The 12,875-nt window shown below is 38.7% G+C and overlaps 1 protein-coding gene across 6 annotated transcripts in view; it reads right to left on the reverse strand.

Moving 5' to 3' along the window:
- Positions 1-12,875, reverse strand: part of MCF2 (MCF.2 cell line derived transforming sequence) — a 63,815-nt gene that overhangs the window by 7,516 nt on the left and 43,424 nt on the right. For all 6 annotated transcript variants that reach the window (XM_059909967.1, XM_059909966.1, XM_059909972.1 and 3 more), the window contains 5 exons: positions 12,410-12,502; positions 8,167-8,259; positions 6,931-7,056; positions 6,058-6,279; positions 1,487-1,579 (listed from right to left, as the gene is read on the reverse strand). In XM_059909967.1, coding sequence (XP_059765950.1) covers positions 1,487-1,579; positions 6,058-6,279; positions 6,931-7,056; positions 8,167-8,259; positions 12,410-12,502 — 627 coding nt within the window. The remainder of the gene's footprint in view (positions 1-1,486; positions 1,580-6,057; positions 6,280-6,930; positions 7,057-8,166; positions 8,260-12,409; positions 12,503-12,875) is intronic.

Below are 12,875 nucleotides of genomic sequence, written 5' to 3' on the forward strand. Positions count from 1 at the left end.
CTAAAGATTTAAAAAGCAGGAGAGGAGAGGACATGTTTCCTTTTTAAAACGATGCTTTATAATAAAACAAATGTCACTAAGTATATCAAACACGATTTACAACCTGAACCACCATATTCCAACTCTAACATTTTGATTCTTAAAACTTCTAAGAAGCAAATAAGTAGCCATCGGATTAGATGAAATAATAGCCAAAACCATTTTGAAATTGGCCTTCAATAATAATGCTCAGAGAAATGTGAAGTATAAATCTCACTTATTTTTTCTGTGTAGGAGGGTTCTTTTAAATATATAAATGTTTTTATGTTTAATTTTGGTAAAACAAAATAAGTCCTACTGTTTCTGAAAAGACAATCTATTGTAGGGACTTCCCTGGCGGTCCAGTGGTTAGGACTCGGCGCTTTCACAGCCGAGGGCTGGGGTTCGATCCCTGGTCGGGGAACTAAGATCCTGAAAGCCATGTGGTGCAGCCAAAAAAAAAAAAAAAAGACTCTTTGAAATGACAATATTCTCTTGAAATGTTCTAATTCCTCTCTTCTTCCATGAAACAGGTTGAAGCTTACAGCGCGTCTGGCCAGGACTTTAACCACATTCTTTAGAAAAAACAATCTGATCTGAATCATCACCTCACCCTGTCTCGTAATCAGGTCCCCTCTGAATGCTGAGCACAAGAGGAACTCAGAACTGTTATAAATCTGTAACTCAAGAAACTTGATGGGGACAGAGAAGCACCGCCAAGCTCTTGGCTATCAGCTCTTGTTGATAAGTCTCCTGGTGTCGTGGTGAAAACTTAAAGCCATAGAAAGCATCACAGACATATCTCAAGTTAAAGAAAACTTCTGCCAAGATATGGAAGCAACCTAAGTGTCCATCGACAGATGAACGGATTTGGAAGATGTGGTACATATATACAATGGAATACTACTCAGCCATAAAAAAGTATGAAATAATGCCATTTGCAGCAACATGGATGGACCTAGAGATTATATGTGGAATCTAAAAAATAAACAAACCAGTGAATATAACAAAAAAGAAGCAGACTCACAGATACAGAGAACAAACTAGCGGTTACCAGTGGGGAGAGGGAAGGGGGAAGGGGCAATATGGCAGTAGGGGATTAATAGGTACAAACTATTAGGTATAAAATGAGCTACAAGGATATATTGTACAGCACAGGGAATATAGCCAATATTTTATAATAACTATAAATGGAGTATAACCTTTAAAAATTGTGAATCACTATATTGTACACCTGTAAAATATAATATTATACAGCAACTATACTTCAATAAAAGAAAAAAAAACTTGGTAACTGAGAAAAAGTTTAATTGCATCACAAAGAATAATAATCAAATAATATTTAGGTAACCTACAGGAAAGGACTGAGAACTTTTGTAATGTAACCAAAATTATTTTTGTTTGCAAATTCAGACTTTTGTATCTTAAGGCAGGTTATGGTTTCTAGAATAATTCTTAAATGACCAACCTGGACAATATAAACTTCTTCCTTCCCAGCATACCAGATTTCAAACTTGCGGTTATCTCCTTTTACATATTCAGTGATTCCAACTTCATCCATCTACAATATATGAGTCACCATTTTCATGAGCATTTTATTCTGAAAATGAAATTACATTAAATCTACCCCCATCATATTCTAATGAAACAGAATTTCTCACTTCTGCAAAATATATGTTTTATAATCAAAGAATATGAAATGATAAATACAATCAGAGACCTGAGTGTTTATATGCTTTCATTAAACTATGCACTTATATAGTACAGACTACATGCTCCATTCCAGTGAGTGAAACAAATGTTTCAAATCTGAGCATCCAAGTAGCCCACGTAAGATTGAATTCCATTATAAATTAACTGTACACTATAAAAACAAATTATTCTGTCAAACACAGAAGTAAAACTAATTAAACATCGTGGAAAAGGTCATCCAAAATTAATTTAAATGGTTCTTTTTAATAACTTTATGCCAGATAAGTTAATCTCACAAATTACTACTTATGTCTATAGAAGCCCTACAAGTTATAGACATCCAATTTATGGGTCAGGGGAGAACCAACCAGGTACACAGAAATCCCCTCTATTTCCACCAATCTCTTGGCCTCTCTAGAAAACAACCTGTCATGGGACAGTGATGTCTTCTTGTAGCCAGTGAAAATTAGGTATTCAATATCCCTTCCTTACCATAGTTTTTCTTCTCTTTCATATGATTGTGCAAAGCACAAACTCTTCCATTTTCTTTCATCCTGTGCTGCTAATAGCTTGGTTAATTTCATTTTGAGCAATTTCACTGCCTTGTACACACATCCTCTTTTAGTTTCCTTCTGCCTTCTCTTTCCTTTCAATCCCTTCCTAATTAACTAAAGGAATATCTCACTCTCTGTTCCATTTACATGCCTCCCAAATGACCCTAATTAGAGCTGATAAGCATTCAAAGTAGTGCTAGTGAGATCCCCATATCAAGGAAAAGAAAAAGGATTATACTTAGAAATGAAAGAGCCTGTGACATCTACCCGGAATGTACTCAGAAGTTACTTTCAGAATGTCCAAAAATATCTTTACATTCATTCCTACTCAACCACTCTAACTAACCTACTTTTGCTCAAACATCAGGTTTTAAGATAAACAATAATCTCATATTCAATCTCTATTTAAATTGATTTTGTTTCAATACATGGTTTTTTTTTAACAGCATGATAAGATGGAAAGCCCATGCGCTAGCTATGTGTCCTGGTACAAGTTGCTTAACCTTTCTGAATTTCAGTTTCCTCAACTATAAAGTGGGAAGAGTACCTGTTTCATAGAGTTGATATAAGGATTAAATAGCATGCACTAAAGGCTTAGATAACATGATGAGTTTTTAAAAGTATGAGTTTGCTTTCTCAACTTTCCCTTATTTGAATAGCAATGGTTTTGCTATTTTTCATTGTATACATAGAGCACAGCATTATAGATTAAATGAGCTTTTTTGAGTTACTCTGGAAACCTAACCATGATAGCTATCAAACAACACTGTTCTTAGTTCTAAACAATTCACTACAAATGATCCACTGTAATACAATCCATTTGTAATTCATGCGTTGTAGATATTTTCTCAAATAACACAATATAAAGGTTTTATCAAAAGGTTTTTATTCTTATTAAATATTTACTATACCATGAAAACTTACCTTTAGAACCTAGAGGCAGAGTTAAAGCTCTAACTATATGAATATAGTTATATGATATATAATAAATAATATATATAAAAGAACGAGGCTGATTCTACAGTCATACCCTAACTGTGGTCTCTGCCTCATCCTTCACATTTTCACTGATGATTTCTGGTAGCTATGAATATATTTTCTTTATTTTAAAGCATTTTATCTGAAGACATCTTGTTGTATCAAGTGCTCAGGGCCCCAACTTTTAACCTAATTTTCTGTCTTCAGGGTAGTGTGAAGATGTCAACTACCTTGTTAAAAGTCACCCAGTGGGTCAGAACTCTGGGATTATAACCAATAACTACCTATCTTAAGACTTTTATTAGGGAGATCAGCTCGGTGCTTTGCGATGACCTAGAGAGGTGGGATAGGGAGGGTGGGAGGGAGGCTCAAGAGGGAGGGGATATGGGGACATATGTATGCATATGGCTGATTCACTTTGTTGTACAACAGAAACTAACACAGTATTGTGAAGCAATTATACTCCAATAAAGATCTATTAAAAAAAAAAAAACTAGTTGAATATTGGGAGGGAAAGCACTTGATATATTAAATAAAAAGTCCATGTTGTAAAACTGAAAAGAAAAAAGACTTCTATTTCTGTCTCTGGGATATAAAATAATTACTCCTTGGGTCTGTACTATGAAAAAATTGATCTTGGACTTCCCTGGCGGTCCGGTGGGTAAGACTCTGCGCTTCCAATGCAGGGGGCACGGGTTTGATCCCTGGTCAGGGAACTAGGATTCCACATGCCACGTGGTACAGCCAAAAAAAAAAAAAATTGATCTTGATTCACAATAACAACAACAACAAAAAAATGTAGCTAGGCTGAACTGCCGTGAAGCAGTTAGAAACAAGATATTGAGTATAAAACAGTAACATAACTGTATCTTGAAAATAGTTTCTGGGATCAAAAAAAGAAAGAAAATGAGAATTATAACAGAATAATATTTATATAAATTAAAACTAAATGGGGGGCTTCCCTGGTGGCACAGTGGTTAAGAATCCGCCTGCCAATGCAGGGGACACGGGTTTGAGCCCTGGTCCGGGAAGATCCCACATGCCGCAGAGCAACTAAACCCGTGCACCACAACTACTGAGCCTGCGCTCTAGAGCCCGCGAGCCACAACTACTGAGCCCGCATGCCACAACTACTGAAGCCCACACGCCTAAAGCCCATGCTCTGCAACGAGAGGCCACCGCAATCAGAAGCCCGCACACCGCAACAAAGAGCAGCCCCCGCTCGCCGCAACTAGAGAAAGCCCAGGCACAGCAATGAAGACCCAACGCAGCCAAAAATTAATTAATTAATTAATTTTTTAAAAGGAGCAACTGGGCATTTGTTATGAAAACAGTGAGGGTTTTGAATAGCCACTGCTGTGGGTTCAGAAGTGAAGCAGGGAAAGTAGACAGTAGGAAGAAGTCAGAAACCTAACCCTGGGCAGGAACCCCATCAGGAACAGCATGGGGTCGTTGGCCTCTGGGAAGAATCAAAAGCAGGGCCTGCTTCTCGGATGGCCTCCTGACACAAAGCCCTCGGGCCTGGCTCAGGACACATGGCACGTCCTCTCCATTACCACTGCTGGACATCGCATCAATTCTCAACATGCTAACAACCAAGAAACAGTGGCTGGGGAGTCGAGGGTCATAATTTTCTCCATTTTCCAAATTTTCTTCAACAAATGCCATACCGCTTTTACAATGTAGAACTTGAAAGATAAAATTAATTAGGTGTGAAAAAAATCAAATTTGCCAATTACAGACTCATGTGGATTGGAGGGTCCTCTTGTCGAATGTCAAAACCAGCTGGGAGTGTCACTGGATTGCCAGTGACTTCCTCAAACAATACTGCTCTCATTTTAATACCAAACTAACATTAGGACACAATGGCAGCTTGGGTTATGGGAGAGAAGAAAGTAATTTCTAAGGATCGGACAGGACAGGTGTGGGCAGGATCCAGCTGTAGGCGGCTCTGGACACCCAGGAAGGGAGGGGATGGAGGAGGGATACGATGGGAATGTGCTAACCATAAAAGTGATCCATTTTTAAATCACACGGAAAAAAAGGAAGAAACTCTTTCCTCCTTGACTCTCCCGTATGAGAAAAGCTCCTTGCTACCAAGACCAAGAACTCCACCTGGTGCCATTGGTAAGAGAGTGCTAATGGGGGAGCCTGGGTCACTGCCCACAATTTCAAACTGTGCCGTGCAGGAGTCTAGGGCGCCCCCTTGGGGACTGCCTGGGACTGAAGTGAGAGAGGAAAGGAAGGAGGCCACGGTCTGCCCTCCGTGGCTCTCATTTCAGGCAGAAAAGTTCTGCTTCACCTGACTTCTCTCTAAGATTTCTACTTAAGGTTTCATGGGTGGGAGCGTGCGAAATGGGTGGTGAAGGGGGGGTCAAAGGGTACAAACTTCCAGTTATAAAATAAATAAGTCCTAGGGATGTAATGCACAGCATGGTGACTATGGGTACCACGGTTAATAATACTGTACTTCATATTTGAAACTTGCTAACAGATTAGATCTTAAAAGTTCTCATCACAAGAAAAAAAGGTTTGTAACTATGTGTGGTGATGGATGTTACTTGTGGTGATCATTTCACAACATATACAAATATTGAATCGTTACACTGTACACCTGAAACTAATGTAATGTTATATGTCAGTTATACCTCAATTTAAAAAGAAAGATTTTCTTTTAAAAAAAGATGTGCAACTAGAGTATAAGAGTATATATACTTTTTCAGCCCAGTCATCTGAGCTGAAAAAGTATACAAACTGGAATACAGTATACGTATATATCAAAGACTATTACATTACACAATTCAAACAGTCTTACTTTCAGACAGTGCTTAAAACTGTATGACGGGTATCGATCAGAGCCTTCTCTGCTTTCAACACGCCTTTTACAAAAAACAATGGCTTTTTCATACAAGAAAAGGTGCCGCTGCATTGGCTTGAATCTAGCAAAATCCTTCATCTTTGTAGCACCTTTCTTGTGTCCAATCCAAACGCTGAATGCACCCTGCGTTATCATCTTGCCCAGCTCATTTAAGTTTCCCTGGAATGGAAAACCCAAACTCATTAGTACAAGGCAGAGCAACATTCAGACCTCTGACATCAATATTACAGTGTTTAGATGGAGTTACTAAAACCCTGAAGCTTAATTTATACTTTTTAAAGTTTCATTCATCATAACTTTTCACAGGAAAACATGCCATGTGTCACCCAGTTACAAAATGACTGTGGGACCAGGAGATAGAAGAAGCCTCCTTTTCCCTGGCTTCATGTTTCCATTACTTCCTCAATCCTAATTGGTAAATGACCTCTCCCAGTCCAAGTTTTCCCACAGGGGGCAGTTAACTCTAAAGATTTGATCTCTTTCTTCCATCTCTATCCTGGACTGAGGCAAAGAGCAATTCTGGGACCATATGCCTCCTTAGAATAGACCCAAACATTCCAGCAAGCGGGATCTCCCAAGGTCTGCACTTGGGGGTAGGCCTTGTTAGGGACACGGGGAATGTCATAAATTCATTTGGCTGCTGATCTGAAGCCAATTTTCCACTTAGCATCATAAGTAATAATGCTGACATTCGGATCCTTCATCTGTCTGCCTCTTACATCTTATTTCTCAGTTGATTCCAGGAGGGGAAGAAAGAGATGTTAACATGCTTACCCTGTAAAACTGCAACAATCATTATGATCTACTTACGATATAGCCATTTATTGCAATCTGATGCATTGAGTCATTAACTGACTTCAGTAAATCCAGTATCATGTCAAGTGCCTCCTTTAATTGTACAGATCCTTCGCAGTCTTTGCTATATTTTAATAGCTCCTGTAATTAGAAGTCAAGAATTAAACTTAATATTAGGCAGATATTAATAACTGGAGAACATGAATACATTGTTGGCTAACACGCTTTCGAGGAGGAATCCAAAGATAATGGCAGTTTTTCGAGTAATTTCTTTCATATGCTATTTGTCACATTAATACTATATTTAATAACAATGTCAAAACTGGGGAAGAAATGGAATAGTGACTGAACAGTAGAAAGCAAAGGGCATGGGCTTCCCTGGTGGCACAGTGGTTGAGAATCTGCCTACCAATGCAGGGAACACGGGTTCGAGCCCTGGTCTGGGAAGATCCCACATGCCGCAGAGCAGCTGGGCCCGTGAGCCACAATTACTAAGCCTGCGTGTCTGGAGCCTGTGCTCCGTAACAAGAGAGGCCGCGATAGTGAGAGGCCCGTGCACCGTGATGAAGAGTGGCCCCCGCTTGCCACAACTAGAGAAAGCCCTCGCACGGAGACGAAGACCCAACACAGCCATAAATAAATAAATAAATAAAATGTCAGAGCATATAACTTTCACATACTTTATAAAAAAAAAAAAAAGAAAGCAAAGGGCATTCAATGCTTCTGGAGCTGGAGGACAATAGGTATTAGGACACACTACAGATCCGTTTTTAAAGCAATTACACATTTTTTGGTCCTCCACTTACAGCAATTCATTTTATTCATTATGCATATACCATAGAACATTGTAAAAAGATATTTTAAAACAAGCTATGTTGTATTTATACTTAACGTGACATTTTTGGAATCTTTTCACATTACTCAGAGGTGTGCCATCTTCATTTTTCATTGAGAAGGCCCATAGGAAATACAGTCTCAAAACTATAGGAAATACAGTCTCAAAACTATATTTGTTTAGTTCTGCTTAACAACAGTAAAAGTTCTACAGTCAGGGTTATCCATATATCAGTGTAACTTGTATGGACGATTAAATAGCTAGAAGCATTGATTCAACTGCTAAATGCAGCTGTCTCAGTCAGGAAGCCGACCTATTTCTAGTGCTTACTAGTCAGTTGCTCCCGTTTTAATGGCTTTGCCACCTTTGACCCAAAGAAGTAAGTAAAGAAAGAAACAAATGTTTCATGTAATTACCTTCAACAGTAACTGATATTTAGTAATCCGTTGCACTGGTTTCAGTAAATAGGAATCTAGACCAAGTCTGTGTTTTAATTTTCTTTGACATTCCTGTCATTAAAATACAATTATCAATAAATTTAAATTGACATTTACCTATGAAAATGTCAAATGTTCATTGATTAGACCCAATGCATGCATGTTTCTTACATCTCAAGGAAAATTTACCAGAAAAATTGCTGTTATATATGGTATGGAAATTGTAAGAGGCAGTATGTCTAAAAAACTACAGTAAACTTTATTTCGAGGATCGGAGAGCTAGAAAATCCCCAAATTTCAAAGACTAAAAAGTTTTTATGCATAAATTCACAATGATGTGGAAACGCTTAAAAAGTAAGAAAGCAATGAATGACCATAGGTTAACATGACCAAAAAGTTCTTCAAAGTATCCAAGAAAATTAACAAAAGGCTCAGCTCTGCAGGCCAAGACCCAGAAAAGAAATAGGTTGTACTGAATATAAATCAGACTGGGTATGAGAAGAGTTTTTTAAATGTCACAAGAAAAATACAGCCCTTATCAACTGGTGCTACATTTCATCTGATTATTGGCTTGCTGCCACTATAAATATAGAAGCCATGACTTTGAGTCCTGGGAACATTGTAGGGTCCATAATTAGGGCAAGATGGAGCTGTTTAGGATGAAATCTGCATATAGGAAGTGCAGAACACAAAGGGAATGGGAGAGGAGATATCTATGGAAGATCCAGGACCCTCCTCTGTATGTGATAAAATCCAATACATAATCTAATTCGATTATCAACTTTTATGGTTAAAAATGGTGGACTGATACATGTATTTAGCTCTCCACTCATGAAACCCAATTAAAGTGATGGAAAAGTTATTTTTACAACGAAAAACCCAAAGTTACAAAGATGAAAGAGGGAAAAACATTGACAAAATTTGGAAACTGGCAGAGGGAAAAGCCAAGGAACAACTCAATTTATGTTAAAGAACACACTTCCCCCTCCTCCACAAAGACTCCAGAATCAAGTACCTCTGGAAGTTGGAGATGAAGGTGGGGTTTGAAAAAAGGTGGCTGTTTAAGAAGTAATTTTAAAAGTTTGTTTAAGAAGTAATTAGATACTAACCAGTGTTGGTAGAGGTGTGGAGCAATCAGGCCCCTCATACACCGTTGGTAGGAATGTAAGAAGGTGCAGCAACTTTGGAAAACAACCCAACAGTTCTTCAAAAAGTTAACAGGGGCTTCCCTGGTGGCGCAGTGGTTGAGAATCTGCCTGCTAATGCAGGGGACACGGGTTCGAGCCCTGGTCTGGGAAGATCCCACATGCCGCGGAGCAACTGGGCCCGTGAGCCACAATTACTGAGCCTGCGCGTCTGGAGCCTGTGCTCCGCAACAAGAGAGGCCGCGACAGTGAAGAGGCCCACGCACCGCGATGAAGAGTGGCCCCCGCTCGCCGCAACTAGAGAAAGCCCTCGCACAGAAACGAAGACCCAACACAGCCAAAAATAAATATAAAAATAAATAAATAAATAAAAGATTACTATAAAAAAAAAAAGTTAACAGAATTACCATATGACCTAGCAATTTCACACCCAGGTCTACGGCAAAGAGAAATGAAAATAATGTCCACACAAAAACTTGTACACAAAAGGTGGAGACAACCCAAATGTCCATCAACTGATGAATGGGTAAATAAAATGTGGACTATCCATCCATACAATGGAATATTATTAGGCCATAAAATGGAATGAAGTTCTGACACTTGCTACAACATGGATGAACTGTGAAAACATGATGCTGAGTGAAAGGAGCCAGACACAGAAGGTCACATATTTTAAGATTCCATTTATATGAAATGTTCAGAACAGGCAAATCTATAGTGACAGAAAGTAGCTTCGTATTTGCAGAGAGCTGTGGGGCTTGGGGGAAAATGGGAGGTGACTGTTAAAAGGTATTTTTTTTTTGGAGTGATGAAAATGTTCTTAGGTTGACAGTGGTGATGGTCGCACAATGTTGTGAATATAGTGAAACTACTGAATTGTACATTTTAAAAGGGTGAATTTTGTGTTATTTTAATTGTATCTCAACAAAGCTGTTACCAAAAGAAAAAAAAAAAAAGAATTAAATGAGAATTAAATCTAAACAAAGCAGCACCGGCAGCAGCAGCAACAGTAAGCATCTGAGCCAGCACGCCACTGTGCAAAACTGGGTGGCTGCCGCCCTTGTCCCCACAGCAGAAGAAACGATGTTTATCTGAAAAGAGTGAAACAGAGGGCCTTTGGACTAGGGAATACCAGGTCCAGCTGACGGCGTCATACCATATTGAAAGCAAAGAGATCACTTGAATATTTATGTACCAACTAAGAGACTCTCAGCCTTTCCCCCCACTTGGCTACCAGAACACTGGCAGCCAGATCCTTATTCTCCAGGTAGCAGACTGGAGAATCTGACCAGCCTGAGCAAAAGGACCTAAACATACAGGTCTTGGGGATCCTCCAAGGACCCAACAGTGAGGACCATGGTCAATAAACCCACATAAGCACAGGAAACTTCCAGTGAGCTTTTTAGTGCTTATTCCTAAAGCAAGTGGACAACCAAATATCACCAGACATTTGAGGAAAGTGACAGAAACAAAAAAAAAAGAAAAGAAAGAAGAAAAGCAATATGAAGACAACAGAAACTCTGCAAGGAGGAGAAAGCTATTTTTAAAAGGAAAATCTATTATAATTCTCCTCATACAGATAAGTAAAGATACTGAATTCATGAAACATAAACAGGGTTGTACTGAAAGGAACATTCAGAGAACAGAAATGGGTAGAGGCTCTTCAAAATTAATAACATGATGGCAGAAACAAAACCCTCAACAGAAGGACTGCAAGATAAATCCCAGAAGATACAGCAACAAGACAAAGACCCAGAACATAGAAAGAAAAGATAATTAGAGGACTGGTCCAGAATCTCCAACATCTGTACAATAGAAATTCCAGAAAGAGAAAATGGAGAAAATTGTGTGGAGAAAATCAAAGGAAAAAAAATCCAAGTAAATTTGAACAAGGGGTTCCAAATTCAAAGGGATCACCATAAGATTGGATAATGGCACAGCACTGTGATATTTCAGAACCCTGAGGATAAAGGAAGCTCCCATAAGCTTTCACAGAGAGGACAAAACTAGGTCACGTGCAAAGGAACAAAAATCAAAATGGCATAAGATTTCTTAACAGCAACACTGGAAACTAGAAAACAATGGAGCAAACACCTTCAAAATTCTGAGGAAAATTATTTCTTACATAGAACTCTATACCCAGTCAAGCTAGCAATCAAGTGTTAGGGTAGAATAAAGACATTCACAGACATGCAAGCTCTCAAAAACATTTACCTATCATGCACACTTTCTCAGTAAAGCTACTGGAGGATGTATTCCGCTGAACAAGTTAATAAAACAAGGAAGAGACAGATATGGCGCCTAGGAAACGGGAGAGCCTAGGCAAGAGACACGTGAGCAGACTCCCCGAAATTGATATTCACCAGCATTCCAAGATGGCAGCTGTACAACGGGCTTAGTGAGTCTAGATGAGCAGGTCAGAAGACCCCAGGGGAGATTTTTTCAAGATGAAATTCAGAGAAAATATAATGTTTAAATGTACTAGAAGAGATTGACGTAACTCTCACAACTGGGAGAGTTTGGGGTAGAATAGGGATAAGTACCTAGAAAATTAAGTGAGTAAAAAAAGACACTTGTAAGAAAAACAATAAGGATGGAAAAGCAACCGTCTTATTCCACATTATTCACCTGAGCACAGAAATTACATAGTCTTAATAATTTAACACTGTATATCAATCTAACCAGAGTTACACAATATAACTAGATTGGACTATTTGGAGGAAAAGAAGTGTGTGTGTGTGTGTGTGTGTGTGTGTGTGTGTGTGTGTCTGCGTGCTGGGGAGCAAGAACAATGAAAGAAAGCTACATCCTCATCTTCCATCATGGGAAGTAGCAATACGAGCATGATACTTGGAGGTATGGAGGTAAATACCGAAAAAAGTAGCTAAAAGAGCAGAAAGTAGTTGCCTCTGGGGAGCAGCATATATGTTTGTGTGCATGTATGTATATTTTGGGGAGGGTCAAACCACTCTTATATATATATATAACTTACTTAAAGCAGAAAATGAATTTATAAATAAGAAATATCCCAGTATCTTCCACAGAGAGTACATCCAATACCTGAACAATTACTATACCTGGAAAAAGGCGCATTCTGAATACTTCCTCCAAATTGCCTCTGACCTGGGCTTATTCTGACAGTATTTTGCATACATTTGAAAATCATCTTTCTGTGATAAAAAGAAAATTCAAGGGTATTAGCAATTTGTGAGCATGTACTTTTCTTATCAAGGAAGGCTGAGCAAGAATGAGTATGGCCAAGCATCACAGGGAATGTGGCCTGTCACACTGGCAGCTGGTCAGAAGCCCTCTTTATATTCCAAGAACAGCATGCCCATCAGACCAGGTAGAGGGACACATAATTATGCAAGGAATTTCATAACTTCCATTTACCAAGTTTAAGAGTTAGAGGGAGAAAAGAAAAGTCAGAGGGAGAAAAGCCTTCTTTGAATGAACTATGAAAACAGACTACTTTTTTCATTACTATGAGGTAATAGGGTACCAAGAAATATGCTCTTTCTATGCTTTCAGTCTCTCGACTCC

The sequence above is a fragment of the Balaenoptera ricei genome, chromosome X (genome assembly GCF_028023285.1).
Source record: "Balaenoptera ricei isolate mBalRic1 chromosome X, mBalRic1.hap2, whole genome shotgun sequence".
Classification (NCBI taxonomy): domain Eukaryota; kingdom Metazoa; phylum Chordata; class Mammalia; order Artiodactyla; family Balaenopteridae; genus Balaenoptera; species Balaenoptera ricei.